Source organism: Bactrocera oleae, chromosome 2 (genome assembly GCF_042242935.1).
Source record: "Bactrocera oleae isolate idBacOlea1 chromosome 2, idBacOlea1, whole genome shotgun sequence".
Lineage (NCBI taxonomy): Eukaryota > Metazoa > Arthropoda > Insecta > Diptera > Tephritidae > Bactrocera > Bactrocera oleae.
Genome location: NC_091536.1, coordinates 60634341 through 60656146, shown reverse-complemented (window position 1 = coordinate 60656146; position 21806 = coordinate 60634341). Strand labels below are relative to the sequence as shown.

General features: G+C 34.6%; 5 protein-coding genes and 1 long non-coding RNA gene across 7 annotated transcripts in view; 2 read left to right on the top strand and 4 right to left on the bottom strand.

Moving 5' to 3' along the window:
- Positions 1-4831, top strand: part of NK7.1 — a 106061-nt gene extending 101230 nt beyond the window's left edge. The window contains exon 5 of the mRNA XM_036378365.2: positions 3093-4831. Within this exon, the coding sequence (XP_036234258.2) occupies positions 3093-4139 (1047 nt within the window). The 3' untranslated portion in view covers positions 4140-4831. The remainder of the gene's footprint in view (positions 1-3092) is intronic.
- Positions 4823-7068, bottom strand: spn-B (spindle B). The gene is made up of 5 exons (XM_014236534.3): positions 6940-7068; positions 5985-6281; positions 5584-5927; positions 5297-5500; positions 4823-5237 (listed from the first exon to the last, which is right to left on the bottom strand). The coding sequence occupies exons 2-5, from the start codon at positions 6169-6171 to the stop codon at positions 5013-5015; spliced, it is 960 nt and encodes a 319-aa protein (XP_014092009.2). The 5' UTR covers positions 6172-6281; positions 6940-7068; the 3' UTR covers positions 4823-5012.
- A 583-nt stretch (positions 7069-7651) lies between these two features.
- Positions 7652-8280, bottom strand: ATPsynE (ATP synthase, subunit E). 2 transcript variants are annotated; one of them, XM_014236538.3, is made up of 2 exons: positions 8165-8280; positions 7652-8035 (listed from the first exon to the last, which is right to left on the bottom strand). In XM_014236538.3, exon 2 carries the CDS (start codon positions 7991-7993, stop codon positions 7748-7750), a length of 246 nt encoding a protein of 81 aa, XP_014092013.2. In that variant the 5' UTR covers positions 7994-8035; positions 8165-8280; the 3' UTR covers positions 7652-7747. The 2 variants fall into 2 exon arrangements, with proteins under 2 accessions (XP_014092013.2, XP_036234260.2); XM_036378367.2 differs by lacking the exon at positions 8165-8280 and adding an exon at positions 8091-8115.
- A 235-nt stretch (positions 8281-8515) lies between these two features.
- LOC106618707 (RWD domain-containing protein 1) lies at positions 8516-9541 on the top strand. The gene is made up of 2 exons (XM_014236556.3): positions 8516-8702; positions 8768-9541. Exons 1-2 carry the CDS (start codon positions 8627-8629, stop codon positions 9424-9426), a joined length of 735 nt encoding a protein of 244 aa, XP_014092031.2. The 5' UTR covers positions 8516-8626; the 3' UTR covers positions 9427-9541.
- mora (CHORD-like protein) lies at positions 9476-11138 on the bottom strand. The gene is made up of 5 exons (XM_014236555.3): positions 10931-11138; positions 10499-10850; positions 10203-10419; positions 9951-10145; positions 9476-9895 (listed from the first exon to the last, which is right to left on the bottom strand). The coding sequence occupies exons 1-5, from the start codon at positions 10989-10991 to the stop codon at positions 9626-9628; spliced, it is 1095 nt and encodes a 364-aa protein (XP_014092030.2). The 5' UTR covers positions 10992-11138; the 3' UTR covers positions 9476-9625.
- Positions 11139-12048: 910 nt separating this feature from the next.
- On the bottom strand, positions 12049-14890 carry LOC138855718 (uncharacterized). Its single transcript, XR_011394792.1, has 3 exons — positions 14347-14890; positions 14068-14209; positions 12049-14003 (listed from the first exon to the last, which is right to left on the bottom strand). It is a non-coding gene; the product is annotated as an uncharacterized lncRNA (long non-coding RNA).
- Between the last annotated feature and the right edge of the window lie 6916 nt (positions 14891-21806).

The following is a 21806-nucleotide window of genomic DNA, read 5'->3' as shown; positions in this document are numbered from 1 at the left end:
TACAAAAGGGAATATGCGTCCACATTTATTGCAGAGACAGGGTGTTCAAATATAAGCAACTGTATTTAAATTACGATTTTTGGCACATATTTGGTATACCTCCTCTTTTCGTTCTCGAAATCTATTTAGAAATCGATATCTTCTTCTAAAGGAATGAGGCCAGTCTAGAACCCACAAAAGGTCGATTTATTCTGGGATTAAGAAAAGGGGATTCGAATTTCTCTCTTTCATGTTTTATTAAACATCTATTGTATTTAAATGTATGCAAATATTCTTATGTTGACATTATGATACAAAATGGCGGCTGATGAGCAAATTTTAAAATAACTTTTTTCTAGAGAGCCTCTACTAGCGACAGTGATTCTCTTGAAATCTGACAAAAAAAGAAACGAAATCTTAATATACGTAAAATTTGCTAGTAAAATACGTACATATGTATGCATGTTATCAGTAAAACATCAAATTTTAATAAAATGTCTGTTTTTTTTTATATTAAATTTTTGGCGGAAATCTTAGTAGAAAATTCAGTTTCGACAAAAGTACGTTTAAAGTTGGACCTTAGCACCTGACTGACCGAAACGCTACGATTCTACAATGAATGGGAAAGGAATTTTTTTTTTCACTATTCGACCAATTGAAATAGGCTTTTAAGAACCTTAAGTGTACTTTAAGCCAAAAACAAGAATCGATTGTCGCCAATTTTTAGACCGATTGTGGCGTGTTCTTATAGTCCGACTCTAAAAGTTCCCATATGTTTTAAGCTACCTCAGAACTCACGATGTACTTTCGGGTATTTAAAAGTTACACGCACCTCTTATAGAAATTTTGCTATCTAGTGCAGAGTTAACTCAAAACTGTGAATCTACAATATCTACACACCTAGTATATGTATGTAAGTTTGTACGCTGTTTTACATAGTTCTCCATTTTTAGCTAGCTTATGGCACTTTTAGATTATTTAAATTCTACTACAAATAAATGTAAAATAAAAATAGAGGTAGCAGCTAAAAGAATGATTAAAAGTTCTCCAATTTACACCACTGAATCATTCGTTATATTAATTAGATCAGCAAAGATAACTGGTCATCCATTTCTTGTGAAGGAAATATCCTAAGAAGATTTTTTTGACCTCAAAATATTACTGTATGACATGAGTCCTTTCAATATGGGACAAATTAAGCTGTCTGTAGTGAAAATCCCACAAGTTCAACGGGATTCACCTAGCTCTGTTCTTTTAAAACATTTTACACTAAGGAACAATTTAGGGAAGCAATTATAATTAAGTCTAAGAAAAAGCAATATAGAATAGTTGACTTAAGCAAAGCTTACCACTTTAAAATTGGGATTGTAAATAATAAAAGATATAAATGTATTAATTAAAAAGAACCTATTCCGCGGTTCTATTAAGAGAACAAATAATTTTCTTATGTTTTATTGCAATGCATTTAATTGAATTATATTTTTAGTGAAAACAACATAAAAGTAAAACGTTCTTACATACAGCGATTGGCTTTTTTTCTTAGCAATATTAACACATTTAACTTATGACAGCGAAATTTCTTTATATTTTTCACAAATAACGTCATATATCAAAGTGGAAAACGGGTATGCACAAGAAAAAGCTTTAGTACACCCATTTTAGTCCATTTATGCTCGGTATTTAATTTAAATATTACATGAAACTACTTATGGTGTTTTTCTATGTTTGCTAAATAAGAGATAATTAAAAACTTTAAACTGCTCTCCTGAAAAATCGATTTTATTGAGTTATGCCACTATTCATGTAAATGAGCGATATGTATTTACATAGTTATTTTCCGATTTCACAGGAAATTAGAAAATTACTCATTATTTCATCTAATAATACAAAAAAAAAACCAAATTAAGCAAAGTTAAATTAAATTTACAATAATCTCCACAAACAAAGCCACCTACAAGTGCTTTCCGACAGTTAAATTACGAAATCAACGAGAAACACTCATAATCCATCTTCATCAATCGCTCACACCATCGAACAATTCCAATTCATCAACCGTTCAGCTATTTATTTAACTAGGGGGATATGCGAGTGCGTATGTACGTATTATATATGAGTGTGTGTGTTATAGGTAAAGAACATACTTAAATGCTAGAAAGCAAAATACAATCAATATCTGGCTAAGAGCTTTTGATGAGCCAAAAGATTTCATTATTTGGCATTTCATTGGCACTAAGTACCGTTTCCTAACCACAGGACAAGCAGGCAGCACAAATTGCTTTGGCATAAAATAAAAATGATGATGAGTTATTAATAAACATCAACGTAGCGTAGAAAACTTAATTCTAATTTATTTAACGCACACAAAACGAAGCCACAATAGATAAGAATGTGAACGAAACACTGAAATGAAAACATATTTATCTACTCCTATTTTACATAAGTACATATGTTCTTGTATGTATGATGAATTCAAACTAGCCAAACAAATTATGACCTCAAAACCATTGCTTTGACAGCGATATTAAACATTTTCCGAGTGATTAAACTTTCAGCAATGAGGTTATGGTAATTGCAGCAGATTGTCATCAAACCATTGGTCGTAGATGTCAAATTGACTTGTAAACTTGAAGAAAAGTTAACCAATGATTTATAGGTTAATATTGGATTCGGGATAGATATTTATTAATTAGCATTAATTGACTCAGAATGGCAAAAGGTATACAGACACATCTGAACATTTTTTCGAATTTATTTTTGAATTAATTGACATTTTCTAGATTATTTTGTTAATGAAGTTACTAGAATCAGATCTCTGATTTATTTACAACTCTACATATTTAAAGCGTGGTCCAAAAACCAATGACGAAACATAATACCTAATGAAACCAGCAATTGAGAAAGTCTGCCGTTTTGAATCATTTGTGATTGCTCTCGAAATAGGTGTTTTTTCAGAAATCTATAGGTTAATTGTTCTGTAGACCAAATAATCTAAGACGGTTGTTGCCTACAGACATAAAACCAGTTGATCAGGGCAAGGATGAACCCATCAGTAGCCTTAAGTTAAATTTGAATTTGATGATAAATATTCTTATTTATATTATTTCTTATTTCAGGTAAAAATCTGGTTTCAGAACCGTCGAACCAAGTGGAAGAAACAGGATAACATCACAAACTCGGAAGTTGCCGAACACAAAACCACAAATACTTCTAAAAATTCAAGTGATAACAGCAAAACGTCGAACAGTGCTGCCACAACGAGCTCCACTAGCACCACTACCACACAAGCAGCGGAAACAGCAAGCAAAAAATCACAAAACCACCACCACAACAACAATGTCCAAAACAATAACTCCGCAAACGGTAGCACCGAAAAGGGTCGTTCCACTGCCACGACTGAAATGAGCGCCAAATTATCTGCGAAACAAACGACAAAAATAAAGAAACAGCTGAGTGCGTTGCTGGAAAAAACCACAAAGAATCCTACGACGCCGTCTGTCAACAGCAATAGTTCGGTCCTGATCAATGGAGGCGGCGCGAACAGTACTAAACCAACAATGGTGAGTGGCAGGGATAAAGCGAGCAGCAACAATAGCACAGAAAGTGCTCATCAACATCCGCAGCATAATTACCAACACCATCCCCACCGGATTCACCACTCGCACTCGCTTCCTCATCATCGACAACACGCCATACCGCTGACCGTTGAACCGGCAGCGCCATTGGAACAGACCGAGAAACTCGAAATAAAATTGGAAGAGTCACCGCAACACCGCGAACTACAATTAAGCATATTGCGCGCCACCACCAATCATAGTCCTCTGCAATTCAGCGACATGGATTTCGAGAGCAAATTGGCAGCATCAAAAATATCGAATGCGCTGCTCGGCTCAAAAATGAATGCCGATAGAACAGAAGAGGCAAGACGACGCAAGAGCAGTAGCGAGGAAATTGACTTGCAACACGCAACAGGAAAGGCACGAGCTGAGAAACTTTTAAAAATGGAGGAGGAGGAGGAGGAGGAGAAGGAGATAAAAGAAACAGACTTGGATAGGGAGATGGATGTAGCGCGAGAAATAGATGAAAAGTCACCAGTCGTAGATGAGGACGAATTCAAAGAGCATATGGAGGAAGATACCGAGATGCACAATATCAAAAATTAAAACAAAGGAGAATGTATATCAGAATATTTTATGGAGAGATCTTCCAGTATGAACTGTGCCAAAAACTGAACAAAGTGGAATTTCTAGAAATTTAATTTTAAAATGTGTCTGAATTAAGTCATATGAAGAAGCTCAATTACTGCAAGAGTATACTATTTTAGTTATATACATGTACATATACATATGTGTTTATTATTGTTAATAATGTATTTAGATGTTAAACAATTAAGGAGTAAAATGCATAAAACCAAATCAATTGAACAAACAATCGAATTATTTAATAGTTTTAACTAATGCTTATGCTTATTGTAATTATAAATTCGCTTTTCGTATGCAAATCCGCAATTATTGAACTAGGATAAGGAGAAACCTAAGGACGGGCAATGATTGCTTTAGTGTTGCCATAAATTCAAGGAAAAAAATAAGCAAATTAAAAAACGAATGAGGGGTATAAAGATTTCGAATGTGAGATGAAACGGAAATTACCGTAATGTGGGTATAATGTGATAAATGAATATGTGAAACGAACAACTAAACGTATACGAAAGAAATTCAAATGCACGTATATTAATGTCAGAACGAATGTAAGTAATTATACGAGTAAGTAAAATATAAACAAAATGCACTTGCCCAAATACATTCTTGCAAGTCCATTTGCTGTTAATTTCAATAAAAACAAATCGTTTATCACATGCGTACACAGTTTATTGGTCGTGTTTACAAACAATGAATGTAATCAATTACATTATTCACACTTTAACTATTTATTGAATGTACAAAACAGGAGCATTGTAAGCTTAGCTATGCGAAAACACAATACAATAAAAATATAATAAAAATTAAACATAATGAATAAATAGATCTATTAGATAACTATATGGGTATATCAACAACACCACCGGCAGTAATTAAGAACTCAGCTACTTCGTTTGGTGTCTCGGGTGAGTATACGATTTCAAATCGACGCACTGTTAACAAGTCTCCATTGATTTTCACTTCTTTCGGAACTTTGGAGAGCTTTAGACGCGTGCGCCCCAAATGTGCCCACGCTAAACCCAAGCAGGGTGTTTCTTTTCCCACATCACTCACTGTAGCAACCTTAAAGTCCAAAAATATTATTTCGTTAAAAATTTAACATTTTTATTTATGTATGTTACTTGGTTCACACAAATCACCGCACAGTTGTATTTGTCAACGTTATGCAACAAGTGATTTGCCAATTTGCGCATGTCCCGAGCGCGCTTGATATAGTTGTTGTAGGTGCGAAATATTGCTGCCACTGAGTCTATTATAATAAGGCCAATATTAAATGATTCCATTAACTTTGCTAAACGCACACCAACACATTCTAATAGGTCACTCTGAAACATCGATTAATAGTTAATAAAATGTAAATGTAAATGATTACAGTAAAAAATTATACTCGTATTCAATAATCACATACCGCTTCCAACACATGTTCTATATAAATATTTCCCATATAGTTGATACTAACTTCAGGAAAACGCTTTTCAAATACTTTCGACAACTGAAACAGACGCTTAGAAGGAAAAGAATCTTCAGTACAAATGTAGGCGACTGCTTTATTCAATCCACCCAACTCAGTGGGAAGTTGTACTGTTAGAGATAATTGAAGCAGTAATTGTGTCTTTCCAACCCCTGATGCACCACAAATCTCTGTTATGCCACGCGTCACGATTCCACCACGCAAGCAATGATCTATAGCTGTGCAGCCTGTCGTTATGTGGGACCACTTCGCAAACAATGGCTCTTGAAGTAATGCTGATGCTAAATCAATGGTAAAATGTATTTATAATATTTTTCAAAATTAAGGAGTTTTTTTACCGGGCTGAAAAACGACTTTTGCAGCTGCATCCTTTAGCATACGGATATCCGCTTCCGGACATTCTTGAAAAAGTTTCGACTTCGTGAAAGGACCAGGTTTTGCATAGTGTACAGGATGTCTAACTTTTTTGGAAATATTGGGACTACTTTTTTTATGAAAATCAGCTAATTTTGGACTTCCTGCCATGCCTTATGATAAAACATACTTTGCACCAGAGATAAACTTTGTACAGAACAAATCTAAAACTTATTGACCAAACAAACTACCCAAATTTAATTACGCGGGTTATTGAACACCTGTAAGAGAGTTGCCAGAGCTCGAATAAATTTACCATGTGTACTCCTTATTATTATTCGTTTAACATCGCTTCATTTACATACATATAATCTAAATTGAAGACCTGATCATTGTATAAATCTACTAGGATTATACAATGGACCTGATTCAATCATGTAAGGTTGTTATCATCGTAAAATCTCATACCATGGTTGTTACAGAGAACGTATATCACATATATTTTACGTTCTCTGGTTGTTATACTAAAGTGTGTGCTTCTTCTTACGAAAATATGTTTTAATCGTTAATGTCAAATAACTTTTTTTTATATTTTCTAACAAATTTCTTATTTACATTTTGTAGAATTTGTATGCTTTTTAATATAATTGAATATTTTACTCAAAAACTTTTTTTTACATTCTGATTCATGATTTAACTAATTGAAATGAAACCGAGGGGTCGGCTTTAGTATACCATTCCACGATTTCAGGATTAAGAGGGGTATGGTTGGATAGAGAAGATTTTCCAGATCACGAATATATATAATTGTTGCCCCCGGGAACTTATCGTTTTCGAGGTATTTGCATTTTAAGTTGAAAATTTCACAAATTTTATCTTACAATTTCTCTATTTATATTTATTTTTTTCTTTTATATTATGCACTTATTATACACTTACACTTCACTAAAATGTTTCTACATATTTGTTGTATATTAGTTATTTTAATATTTGTTTTAAATAAACATTTTATTTTTACACAATATTTGTTATATACACAATAACAAATAGGTTCCATATTGACAGATAATAAGTGTTGCCATATCCAAACGAATGAAAGCAATCAAAATAAATAAAACAGCCAATTACCCCTCTACGATGGTGTTGATATAGAAAAATTAATAGAAGGCAAAACAGCTGATTTTGACATTATTAAGTTTTGACGAATTGTTGTTTTTGGTTAACTGGCGACTTATCCTTATCCAGAATGTAGAGAACTGATTTTATCAAACGCTGTGCCTTTTTAATTGGACTGGGTTAAACGAAGTGTTATAATAACAGAAGAGGGCACAATAGACACCAGGTCGCAGTGCATTCCTCAACTTGCAGTCTAATTCTATCATACCCGCACCCTTATATTAATGAATAATTATTGATTTTATTGATATAACTGTTCAAATAAGAAAATTATTATTATACATCTATGTTTTATAATTGGGATGGTAGTTTTCGTGGTTTGATCCTGATGAAGAACTTATATTTCACATATTGACCTACCAAACATACATGGCACTTGTTTAAAAGTTCAATGTATTTAATCACTTTAATCACACGTATTATTTAGCGATAATTTGTATTAGTATCACATATTTTCAAACTAGAGAAACGAACATTTAATTGATGTACAAGTTTTCGGTTTTATTTACATCGCGGCTTTTCGTTTGCGGTGGAAACAATCTAAAATATAAATCTTACTGAAAAGAATAACTTAATGCTTTGGAGTTGGTTTGGACAGTTCCTCTAATGCACGAACCTCAGCTGCTGCCGCACGCTTTTTCTCTTCAGACAATTTGGCATCACGAACGACCTTTTGCTGGGCTTCAATCTCACGAACTTTCTCTTCCTTTTTGGACAATCTGTTTTGATGGAAAGCTCCATAACCAACGCCGACTAAGAGCAATGACCAGCGGCCGAATTTGATTAAAGGCGATACACGTACTGGAGCCTGCGACATTGTGATTGCGTATTATGTAATTGGCTTTCGACCACAAAAATTCTGCAAATTATATTAAATAAATTTGTGATAGTTTATTATCTCTCTCAACAATAACTCAATAATGGCTGATGTATAACGATGTCAAAAGAGTTACATATTTTTATTTAATGGAATATTTTAAGAAATTACCAATTCACAGTGCTCGCGAATTTCTTCAGCAGATAAATCCAATGGAAAGTCGTAACCTCAAAACTGTCAAAAATTGACAGCTGGAAGCCGAAAAGGAATTTCAAAAGACGGTGCATTTTTTGTTCAAAAGGCGTTGCCATATAAATATAATTTATAACATCAGATATATTCAAAATAAAATTTACTAATCTGCAAAATATTTCAATAGTAGGGGAACAATGTTTAACTAAATTTATTTGAATTTAAAAAGTGGAGTATTTATGAATATTTTTGCTTTTGAATATCTGTTTGTATCCGAATTTTAATGCTTTTAAATATCTCTTTATTCTCGGTATGGCAATATGTTTCCTTCCACGTTAACCTCGAAGTAAACAGCTGCAACGTCAGTTCACATAGAAATAGAATATATTAAGCAATTTTGTTTGTTAATTGTTCAGTCTGATTCCAACGTAAATAATAAAAATGAGTAGAAATTACAAGGAGGATCAAGCGAATGAAATAGAGGCGCTTGAATCTATATACTACAGCGAAATGGAAGGTTTGTACATGGGTCTACCAGAGAGTTGTAAAGCAACAGATCGTCACATTTGTTTTTCATTTCAGTATTGGAGACAGAACCTAGTCACAAATTCAGTATAACTATCGGCACTGAGGAGTACAATGCTGAAGAGGAGTCAGGTGGTATGGCGTGCAAACTCGTCTTTACGTATACTCCTACTTATCCAGACGCAACTCCCGAAGTAGCAATAGAAGATCCTGTTAATATAGAAGAACTTTACGAAGAAAAACTACTTGAACACCTTAAAAAGACAATTGATGAAAATATAGGCATGGAAATGGTTTTTACATTAGTTAGTAGTGCGCAGGAATGGCTGAACGAACGCTGGGATGACTACAAATTACATGAGGAAGAAGAACGCTCACGGAAACTGTTAGAGGCAGAAGAAGCTGAGCGAAAAAAATTTGAAGGCACTCGTGTAACTGTCGAATCATTTCTTAAATGGAGGGTAGAATTCGAAGATAGCACTGGCATAACAGCTAAACGAGAAAAGAACAACGACAGCAAAAAACTGACCGGCAAAGAATTATTCATGCGCGACACCACCCTTAACGATTCTGATATTAAATTTTTACTTGAAGCTGGTGACTCAATTGAAAATGTAAAAATTGATGAAACGCTATTTCAAGATATTGGCGATTTGGAGCTGGGTGATGACGATGACTCTGATGATGAGGATTGGGTGCCAGGCGCCGATGAATAGGTTAAAAACTTTTATACTTGCTCATATTTGTTAGTTAAAAAATGAAATGTTTATAAATTCTTACACATTTATTAAATAGATAAGTTATGTGAAAAATTCTCGCAAACTATATAAAGTGAACAGAGAAATGATTTCTATGAGGAAGTAGTCACTTTAGAAACTTGTTTTTTTTTTTTGCTTGTGATCGCTATGTTATTACTTAGTCCAAATGGCTTTTATTGTCACTAATATCAGTGAGCCTAATGCCGGTGTTTACAGTTTCAATGTCATCCAAATTAAATCCATCATCAGATTCTGAATCTTTTCTTTGAGTAATGGAAATACCTTGAGATTCATTTAGCTTCAGTACCGGTGGCAGTTTTTCTCGAGGAAAATCAAGTTTTTGCCATGATCCAGCTTCTGCTTTTGGCATTGTTATCTCAACTTTTGTTCCAAACATGTGTGCACTAGTTTTATTTACATCAATGATCTGCAATTTATATTGTTTATTAGATATAATATTAATTTAATGTCGAAAAATTTACGCCGCGTAATTCTAGTTCCAAATCGAACTTCGCATCATTCTGCTCAGGAAATACAAGATTCACGTGAAGACGGATTGGATTTACTTCTATCTTGCTACTCTTATAATTATATTTCTTTGCATATATGGAAACAATAACGTTCGTTGGAGTCTGATGCCAATCATAACGGCAATTAACCACTTGCTTGTCTTCATCCTTAGAAAAACAAAAGTACTAAGAAAGATAGTTTTACTTTGAAGCATTAGCACTTACCTCTTTGAACCATTTATGTTCTCCGGATGTACAGCCCTTTTGTGCGATAAACACAGAAAAATCACTTGTCTTGCGTTGACAACATGACCAATACTTCATACCTTCGTGAAAAATCGGAACCCCTGGATGATATACGCATTCTAAGTGATCAGTAGCTGTACCACTATATGAATGAGTGCAGCCTTTATTTTTACAACCAGTACCAATTGATACAGCGCTGAAATAATAAGTAAACGATAATTATATTATGATATTCAAGAAGCAAATTTGTGTGTTGTACTTTTATGTGATCTTACCCTGAGGTTACTTCACTGTCTTCATTAGTTTTAACATTTTTCATTTTAAGTGAATATATGGCATCTTTTAATGCTTGTGCAATTGTTGGTTTTATTAGAGTCATTGGAGTTTCAATAGGTGGGCGCCGCATTGCTTCTCTAATTGGGGTGCGCACCTCTACAAAAGCATTCTTATCATCTCCATTCTTTTCTGGCTTTTCAGGTTCCGGTGGTTTGATATTCGAGTGCTTCGATAGAGTACATCCTTTAATGCTTAAAAATTCAGTAAAATCTACAGATTTTTTGTTGCAACATGACCAACCCTTGTAGGCGTCATGAAAATACGGGGCTCCAGGATGATGGCAACAAGATTCTGGGAGGAAACACATATTGTTTTTAATAAAAACTCTTTATTTTTATTGAATTCCAGAAAGTTCTTGTACAAATATTCACCATCGGTATTATTTTTAGGGTCAAATGTTTGCCCACAACCGCGATTATAACAACGTTCCATTATTGTGTATTTTTATTTTATAAAGCCGTTTCAATTTTAATTCATTAAAATTTAGAAGATAAAATTTGATATTTTTACTGAGTTTATTTTGCACACCAATTATTTTACCTCTGCATTTTATATTTCACAAAAGATGCAAATTTTATTATGAAGTTTCTAAACGTCAGTTTAGCAAATTTGCCCTTTAGTGATACCATATTGTTAAGTTATTTCTCGTAAATATAAAATGCTAGACCAATTATCGTCAAATGTTCAAAACTTGTCCCATAGATTATTGCGCTTACTAATTACGGTTAACTGATCCTTTATGCTCACTAATTACGGTTAACTGATCCTTTATGCTCACTTTTAGACCTTTCAGTTGTGCCAAAATGCCTTGATTTAGCTACGAAAGCAAACATAATAGGCAAATAAAGGTAATGATAATAATGCATTTAATAAACATACATGGAAGATGTTTTTAGCAGTATTCGTTGCTACCGAAGGCAGTAGGAAAATCCACCAGATCAAAACTATTCGTAGTGCCGTTGTCAAAGTTGAGCCTATTAAGCATCTAAATTAATTTCAGTGCAAAAACTTTCAAGCTTTTGGACATACAAAAAATTTAGTCGGTAAGCCATCGAGGGCTGTGAACTGTGTGGGCAAATTACTGAATGCAGCAAAACTAAAAAAGATCCTATTAAATGTTGTAACTGCGGCGATTCTTATCCTTCTACCGTGATTGTGTCGTTGCAAAAAAACTGCAAAAACTTAGAGAGAAAAATAATGGCAATTCAATTGAGGAGAATGCCAATGCCCCGATGATCAAACTTATTGTGAACACAGGTGAAGCAAAATTCCTTCCTTTCGCTTCTAAAGATACATTTGCGCAAATGGCTAAGCAAGGTCATACAAAGTCCCAAATTTTGGATATACTAAATAAGTAAGAGAAACTATTTAAGTCCATAAATCAGTGACTCAACGATCTTGAGTACCATCTACTATTGTACAAATCTTAAATTGTATAAATAGGCTTATACAATGCCATCTACAAATTATTGATGAACAGTAACTCTTTGAGAATAATGCTATGGAATGCTAATGGTTCTTGTTCAAAAGTAATAAAAAGTTATTCAACACGACGGAAAGATTGGTATACATATATCTGTTGTCCGAACACGTTTTACGAACCATTCATTTTTAAAATTAAAAAAATATGAATTATGTATATCACAATCCACAACTGGCAAACTCAGCACGAGGAGGGAGCGCGATATTAATCACTGTGAGGAACAATTTTAGTTAAAATGCACAAATATCCTCTTTATATTCATGCTCTGTATAGTCCACCTAGGTATAATATAAAAACAGATATGTATGTATGTACCTAAGTGAATGTAGGTATGTAGGTAGGTAGGTAGAGTGGCTGTCTGACGACGCACCTAGGCCTATAGGAGGCCCATTGTGATACCACCGGGACTAATGTTCCCTCACTCTATTGTCTCCTCTCTGAACCAACCTGTGTTTCTGATGAACTGCATCAGTATAAATAGTTTTATGTGAGCAACTTCCGATACGTCGTCTAGGAACCTTCGACCGATAGTTGCGATTCTTTTCCTGTATAGAGCCTTACATTCTACAATAGTCATTGTAAGGTACACCTAGCCTCCTGGCATGTCTACCAATAAGACAATGATCTATTAGTACTCCTACCAGAGTTCCTATGAATTTCCTATTCCTTTTGAATTTTAATAGTCGGTTTGTGCGGTTCATGTTCCATTCCTGCCACGTTTGCATGCTAGTTGAGCAAGTCAGTGATTGACTCCACCGATACTCAGCTAGATTTATAACATGTTCGCTGATTAAATGTTTACAAGTTGGATCAAGACATTCTTTTACTATCTTTACTATCTTTGATGAAACCATAGGAGACTTCAGTGATTTTAAAGCCGCTTGGCTATCCGTATATATAAATATGCTCCTTGTTGTGAGCACATTTTTTGTCAGAACAAAAAAGCTTTCTTTCTCAAAAAGGCTGTGATCTCCGCTTGGAAGACACTGCAGTGGTCTGGTAACCGGACGGCGATTTTGATATCTAATTTTGCTGAAAAGATACCACCTCCCAATCGATTATCTAGTTTGGACCCATCAGTATAGATGCTAATCCCTGCATTTCTGTCCACCTCGTCCCTTTCCCACTCTTCTCTGGTAGGGGAGGCAATATTGGGGACCGAATTTAGTTTCAGTTCTATTGGATTACGAAAATCCGTGGTAGTGGGTAGAAACGGGACCTTACTAAGTATCTTAGTACCCCCTGTTGCAGGCTACTAATTGGGAGGATTCCGTCAGTCTGAGACCTGACTTCGCTGTCACCGCGTATTTCTTTTCCATTATTGGCCACCATACCAATATACCATATGTCATGATTGGTCTAACAACTACTGTGTAGTGCCAATAAGCTATCCGAGGCACTAGCCCCCCTTGGGCCCTAATTCGCCCTTACTTCGTGTTATTGGACAAGCCAACTCCAATGCTTGCCGGCAAGATTTCGTTGATCGTTTAACGAGGATGTCGAGGTCCTCCTTGCTTTACATTGTTCCAGCTTTCCGATGATTCCTGAAGTTATTGCCTCTATCTGCCATTTCCTCAATTATACATTTAATATATCTTTGATCCGAAAATGAGTGTTCTTCGAGAACTCTCCATTGGGTTACCCTGTTAAGCAGTTCTTCCGACACATGTGTGATATCTAGCACTTTTTGTCAGTTTCTTGTGATTAACGTTGGCGTACTACCTTTATTACACAACAGAAGCTTAGTGCGTAGTAAGTAATTAAAGAGACACTCACCTCTATCATTGACATCTGTGTTGCCCCAGATATAGAGTATAGTCATGCACTTGGATGCCTCGCTATCCTGTACCAACTCTTTTACCAGCAGAGAGGCACATGCTCCTCGTCGTATGGCATATAACAGGACACCAGCCGGTAATTGCTTGCGCTCGTTTCCCAGCGTAGCTGCTGTGTCATGGTTGCTATAACGATATAACATAAAAACGTTAAGGCTTTTGTTTGCCATTATACATGCTCTGACCTTACCTTCACAATTAGCCATAAAGAGCTTGTAGTTTGGTGTCATCAATCCGCAAATACGCCCTCCATTAACCCATGGCTCCTGAATGAGGACAAACTCAGGCTGTTCTATTGCCACGCGGTTAATTAGGGCTACTGAAGCTATTTGCTGTGATGGAGATTAATTTGTAGAAGACGCATTAACTATTGTTATATCTGCGTCTTCCTGAGAATCGCTTAAAGCTCTCTCTTAGTATAAAGGTTTGAAAGTCTGAGGAGCAAGCTCAAACCCGGAAGAACACTCACCTTATTCTTAACTTTCCACATCGCTCGAGGACTCCATAGGATCATAGATGGTCTGCAGCATCGGCGTCCGACTTGTAGGGTGTGATCCTCACTTTCGTGAATCCATAACTGATATCCCCGCCATTTTTCACCAGCGGTTCAATGGATTCCTTTGTTAGTAACAGCAGAATCTGCATCGTGGTCTTTTTGGTCTCCACGCCACATTCCGCTACAGGGTCCTCGAAGGCTTTGACAAATTTCCATAGGCAGACTCGGATTTCAGGCTCATATGAGCTGCATAATCTGGTGCGACTATGATTGGGTACTTAACTCCGGGATTTCCCTACCTTGGCCATAGCAACTTTATATAGTGCGACAGATCTCTCGTCGTCGCACGCAATCATTTTGATTTGGCCCTGGTACTAGTCGGCATATGTGCAGGATGTTGGCGGACCCGGATTGTTAAGTAGCACCTCCAGCGGGGACGGATTCATGTAATGTATGAATTTATAATTTAAATTTATAAAATGCTGTAAATGTATGAATTTATAAAAAAAAAAAGCACACTCATTGGGGATCTCGTTTAACTACAACCAAGGTCGAGAACTTCTCAAAGCTATACAAGCAGTTGGATGCAATATTGCTTCTACAAGTAGACCCACTTATAATAGACCGTAGGAAATTGCCAGATCTTCTTGACTTCTTTATAATTAATAAACTACCGAAAATTAATTTAAGTATTAAAGACAGCTCTGACCATTCACCAGTGTTACTAACTCTGTATAAAACCAATAATTTCATGACTACGTTATGTAATAAACATACTAATTGGTTTAAATTTAAGCGTATACCGAATAAAGTCGACTGAAAGCTTAAGCACATAACGGCGGTTGTTGATTTGGACTGTAAAATTGAATATTTCACAAAAATAATGCAAAATACTGCGTGGAATAGTATACCACATATTCGCGCGAATCTAAGTGCAATCAAATATCCAAAATATATTAACTGTGAAAATAGTTGGTTGGAGCCACACATCAGCAATTCTCCTGTTACTAGTGAAAAAATAAAAAATCTTATCGGGAACACAAAGCTAATAAAAGCACCTGGGTTCGATTTATTAACCGGAGAAATATTACGCAATTTAACAAAGGATTGTATAAAGAAACTCGTAAACATTATAAACAGTGCATTAAGCCTAAGATACGTCTAATCGCTTTGGAAAGTATCTGAAGTCATAATGATACCTCAGCCGGGTAAACCATTACACGATGTTATTTCATATAGGCCCATATCGCTGCTGCCAGCTTTATCTAAAATCTTTGAGAATGTACTCATAAATAGGCTCAAGCCAATAATAGAATGTAAACACCTCATACCAGCACATCAATTTGAAATTCCTGACCACCATTTAACAATTGACTAGGTGCACCGGATTTTTAATTTCGTTGAAAATACAATGGATAAAAATAACGGTTGTATGGCGGCCTTCTTCGACGTGTCTCAAGCTTTTGACAAAGTTTGCAGGTCTGCTGCTCGAATTGAAAGGCATGTTACCCAAACCCTATTGCGAAATAATTGTTTCCTACTTAAAAAATAGATACTTCCTCATTAAAAAGAGAATGCATACTCAAATTTGCAGCCGACTGCTCTCAGTTATAGAGGTCAGAGTGAGAAAAACGATCTCGATCATTATGGAGATTTTTGCTTCTCACTAATAGAGGTTTTTGAGATTTCAGAGTTTTCTCGCTTACCCAGTTTTCTCTTAATCAGGTTTGACTGTATATACTATACGAGGTGTGTTATAAGGAAAAGGTGAATTTTGAATTTGTTTGAAAAGTTCTTATTTATTCATCAATATCTATTTTGTCCTCATCAAATTAAGCCCCCATGGATATAATATATTTGTGCCAACGCTTTTTCTAATCCTCGAAGAACTTCTGGAATGCTCTTTCTTCGATTCTGACTTGATCTTATCAATAGTGTCATAACGTTCCCTTTCATTGGTTTCTTTAGTTTTTGGAATAGGAAAAAGTCGCAAGGAGCCAAATCTGGTGAACATGGTGGTTGAGGCATGATTACAGTTTTGTTTTTCTCTCTCCTGAGCGATACTAATCCGACATTGCTTTGGTCAAAATTTAGCAATTTCGGAACAAACTGCGCTGCCTCATCATGCCCAAAACACTCGAGAAAATTGAATGGCATGAGCCAATATCACGAGAAGACCGTACCATCGAGATCGGTATGTCGTATTCAAGATACAATCGCGGCTGTTGCGTAGTCAATTCAGGCAAATCCAAGAGTTCCGACTCGCAACTTATGGGCGCAACTTGGAGTTAGCAGATGGTCATTACAACGAATAATTCATGATGACTTAAACCTGTTTTCGTACATCAAAACGGAAATGCAAGCAAGCAAAATTGCCGTATATAGAGCGAATCAGATCCAGACCGGTTATTGCGGAGGTCCAACGAAAATTTTAAAACAAATTAATATCAAGAAACTCTACCTTCCGCTGGCCACTACCTGACTGCACCAAACTTTTTTTATGGGATTATATCAAGCAAAAGGTGTACAAAACAAAATCCAGAAATTTCATTAATCTATAATTAAGACAGTCTCGACTTCAACCTTTCAGACCGCAATGAATAATTTTCTAATTAGGTGTCGCATATGCCTGGCTGAGCATGGAGGTCATTTACAGTTCATAATTTTTAAAAATAATTAATTACAAAAAATAAATTAAAACTTACTAAATAAATGAGTGAAATCAGTAAAAAAACACGATTGTAGGTTATAACTCGAGCTTCTCTCGAACACAAACAGTAAGTTGATTAAAAGATCAATTTTATACAGTGGTATTTCCGTCCGTACGTGCAAGCGATGGCACAAACAGTCACCGACGCAAAACCGTGGACCGAATCAGCTGATACGACCTGTCTTATGAGAGCGCAATGTAAATGATCAGTCACCACCGCTTCTACCGTCCGCTTCAACAGACCGTACGGTAGGATATCTGCGTAAATTGGATTTTTTCCGTAGAAACGAGTAAGCTGAGAATAAGAGAGCAATCTCTTGTAACGCAAGGTCGCCAATCTCGATATCTTGTAGTAATAAAAAACTGAACTTGAATAATATGCAAACTATTTTTAATAGTTGGGTTGTAGTTTTGAGTTTTTAAATTATGATAAATTATAACTAAAAAACTAAATGTGTGAAAAATCATGTATACTAATAGAACAATGGCAACATTGGTGAAATGAAATCAAAAGAGAACAACTGATTTCTGCGTTGCAACTACGGGCATAACTTTTGACAAATTTGGTTTGATACGGGCGGTAAATACGGAAGGAAGAATGTCGGTGACTGTTTGGGCACTGAGTAAAAATTAGGATATCGTTATGAAACTTTGCACATGTGTTGTTTGGCACCCAATAGAGGTTGGTATTGCAGATCAAAATATTGCCACGTCCACAAAACGGTGTTAATCGAAAACCAAAAAGCGCCTTAACTAAATTCCCCATTAAGATACAAAATTTTCTATTTGGTACAGCGAGTCACATAGGGAGCGACATCTTTGGTTTTAAAAATATTGCAATAAGGGCGTGGTACTGCCATATATGAGGTTTTATATACATAACACCCAAACCACTTAAGCTTAATCAACCAAATTTGCTCAAAACGAATTTATTTTTTATTCCCTCCGACAGTGTAAAAATGGGTGAAATCGGATTTTGACCCCGCTTAAATTAGAGTTAATACATGTTACACCCGGGGCTTAATAGAAACCAATGTCAAAGTTGAACCCTGGCCGTAGCACCGCCCACTTTCGGGTGAAATCAAATACGGTACATAGATTTATCCCGACAATTACCCATTCCAATACTACAGTGAAAAAATTTAAATTAAAATAAAACCACGCCTACCTCTCATATAATAAACTTTTAAATTTCATTTACTTTCACTTTACGGATAAAGTTTTGCACAAATAGTCCCCTTAAGGTATGCCATCTCGAGTCTAATAATTGTCAAAATTGAACCGCGTGTATGTCTTATAACAATGTAAGAGGTTTGTTCAAAAGGTATAGCGAATTTTGTATTTATTAAGAAAGTGTTTATTTATTCATGAATATCTATTTTTTGTTCCTTCCTCAAAGTAATTACCCCTAGATATTATTCACTGAGACGATTTATCGAGAAATCCGTTACAGTACCCTATATTCCATGTGATGTTTAGGATTATTACGTTAGTTTAAGTTTATTTTCTAATAATGTCAAGTCTGATTTGGCTAAATTTATTATTTTATCTAAGTTTGATATTTGTCATCTCTCTTTTATCATTCATTTCTCTTTAATATTATCTTTGTTTATTCATATTTAAAGTTACGATTTAAATTCCATTAAACTCCTATAAATGCCAAAGAGGACATGTGTCAGAGATAAAGAGATGCCTAACTCATCTCCCACTGGAAATGAGAGAGCAATTGCTAAAAATCAAAACCAGAGATAAACCCTGATCAAAACCTACTGAACTTTGACTGTTGGCTGAGGCAACCATGGATAACACGATACGTAACTCTTTGAAACGAGCGAGCAACGAGTTCACATATTTTATAAATAACATTTGACGGTGGTGCCACAAAGGAAAGATATAAGTTTTGAGATTTTTAAATGAATTTCTTGGATATTTTTCGGTTGCCATTTTACAGAAAAATGTACATAATTAAAATTAGTTTAAGAAGCTAGATATCCTACAGGAGGCCAAAATATATCTACATGTACATTTTAATCACAGAGAATTTTCAAAATTAACTTTTAAAGCTCAATATAAAAAACTATTTTAATATTTCGAAAACTTACATGTTTTAAATAACCTAACCATGGACCTTACTTCTTTTTTATATACTCAATAAACAAATATCTTTTGATATTTTATTCGGAACTCTAGGTTTAAATAACGTTTGCGGGGAATTCGAACCAAACTATGTATATACATTGACTTTTGAGACTACCAAGCAAAACAATAATCTGCGACAAAATACCCGCTCTTTCTTAAAAACAAAGGCTAAACTTTCGATTAGCTCATCCCACCAATTTACTTGAAAATTTACACAGAGCTTCCTTAGGTCATTAGAATGAAAGCCCAAAAGTTTTTTGGCGCAAATTAAAAAAAAAAATTTTTTTTTTTTTTGAAAGAAACTCAACTCCTTCCTGCACTGGCGGCCTTCGGTCGCGCTTAAAAAAATAACCCTGGTCGGTCCAACACCGGGGTGTTCATAATTCAATCGCGTCAAACTTCTTTCCGCATCAAAAAAAAAGTAATGTTAAAGAAAGTATATCACTCTCTTTAAACTTCATTTTCTATAACGGATTATAACGGATATTGTTACAACTATACATGGTACCGTTTCTTTTTTTACGATTTTTTTTTTTTTTTTTAAATTTTCTGTCAAAAAACAACCATTGGAAATTGTTTATAACCATATATAGAAGCTCTGTGTAAATTTTCAAGTAAATCGGTAGGGTGAGCTATTTGGAAGTTTAGCCAAAACCAAACTATATTAAATCACTTCAAATAAAGATTAGAAACATACGTAAAAGTCATTAAAAAATCTAACTCCACAAATAACCCACTGATTTCGCACTTTATTTCTGCGGGATTCTTAGTGGTAGTTCGTTATTTTGCTTGTCATCTATTTAACACATTTAATTTTTTAGTTAAAATTTTTCATAATGTAAAAGTTCAAAACTAAAATCCAACTATTAAAAATTGCTTCCAAATAATTTCTCTATGCGCGAATATAGCTGAGCAATGTAAAAATTAATATCTTTCTCTATCCCCAATATACCTATATATGATTTCCGTCTTTTCTCTTGACTTTAAACCGTTCCGGTTGATCAAAATGTGATATTTTAATTTAATTAAGTGGATAAGTTTTCTTAAAAATGATGTGGTTTGACGCTGAATTAGAATGAAAATATTATACACCTTGATCTAAACCTCCCACCTTCATATAATTAATTCCGATTCTCTGGTTGACGTTTTCCGCACAAGCTTATAATATAAAATTTAGCCACTTTGGTCGAGTTAATATCACATTCATACTTATGTATATCTCACTTCAAGATGTTTTTTGTTTTTTTTTTAATATAATTTTCGCTGACGCAAACTTAAATATAGCAATAAAACTGAGACTAAGTTTATGGCCTTTAATATAAGTCAAGAAGATACCAAATTTGATTGTAATTTAATCACGATTTCATTTAATAATGGATGTCTAATTCTTTCTCAACTTTGCCACACCTGATGGAATTTCCTGACCTTTGATTCTTGCGAATTACAAGAGTATAAAATTCTTGGTTCCGCCCTAGTACCCATTATCGGGTATATATTGACCCTAGCTCCAACATACTTTATGTAAAAAATTCAAACTTCCGTTTGGCTTTATATAAACGTAAAATACTAGATATTCAACAGTTTAATGCCAAAAATGTGTGAAATCGATCCACGAATTTTATGGTATAATTTATTTCGTTAATTTAATAACATAAGTTAATAAGATACCAAATAATTATCGAATAATAAATGTTGAATTCTTTCGCAAAATTTTTATACTTTCGCAACATGTTGCAACAGAGTATAGCTTTGTTCACCAAACGGTTGTTTACATCACCTAAAACTAATCGAGATAGATATAGATTTCTATATACAAATATTTCTTCTAATATTTGGTGATAATCAGTGGATAAGTATATTTTCTCAGCCATCATGTTGAACTTATAACAAAACATACCGGACAACAATGTAAAAAAGTTTCTTAGAGTGCTGGACTTTGTATAGAGCAATAATATCTTTCTAAAAAAAATCGCGTGAGATAAATATTAGTAGTGTAGTATCAAAAGGGCCAAAAAGGATCTTTACTTTTTATGTGGTAATAAATAAACTGCGACCCGTTGAAATGCTATTATCTATTATTTCAGTTTTGCGACACATTTTAATATGAAGGTGATGAGGTGAACTGTAAACTCAAGAAAATTACATTTTTACCTAGCGCCGTTGGCAGCTTATGAAAGGTTTAGATATTAAGACAGAAAGAAGAAAATCCCCTGCTCTATATATGTGTGTACCATACTTAATTATATGTAAGTTATTGTTAATTTAGCCTTCATGAGCAGACCTTTCAAAATAGGTACCATAGATCCCTGTTTTAAAAAGCGTTAGACAAAAGCAATTTACAGAGGGGTTTTCCGAGCACTTAATTTCAATACAACGAAATAAACTACTAATTTCTAAAATATAAATATAACTAAATAATCTGTATTATTAAGTTGGTGAATATCTATGTAATATATAGGTATACAAAAGTACGTAAGCTGTGTGTACAAAAATATACCATAATAAAACTATTATACTCTGTAGCAACATGTTGCAAGAGTATAACAAATATCAGTACACTGTGTTTGTAGTTTCAGTTTCACTA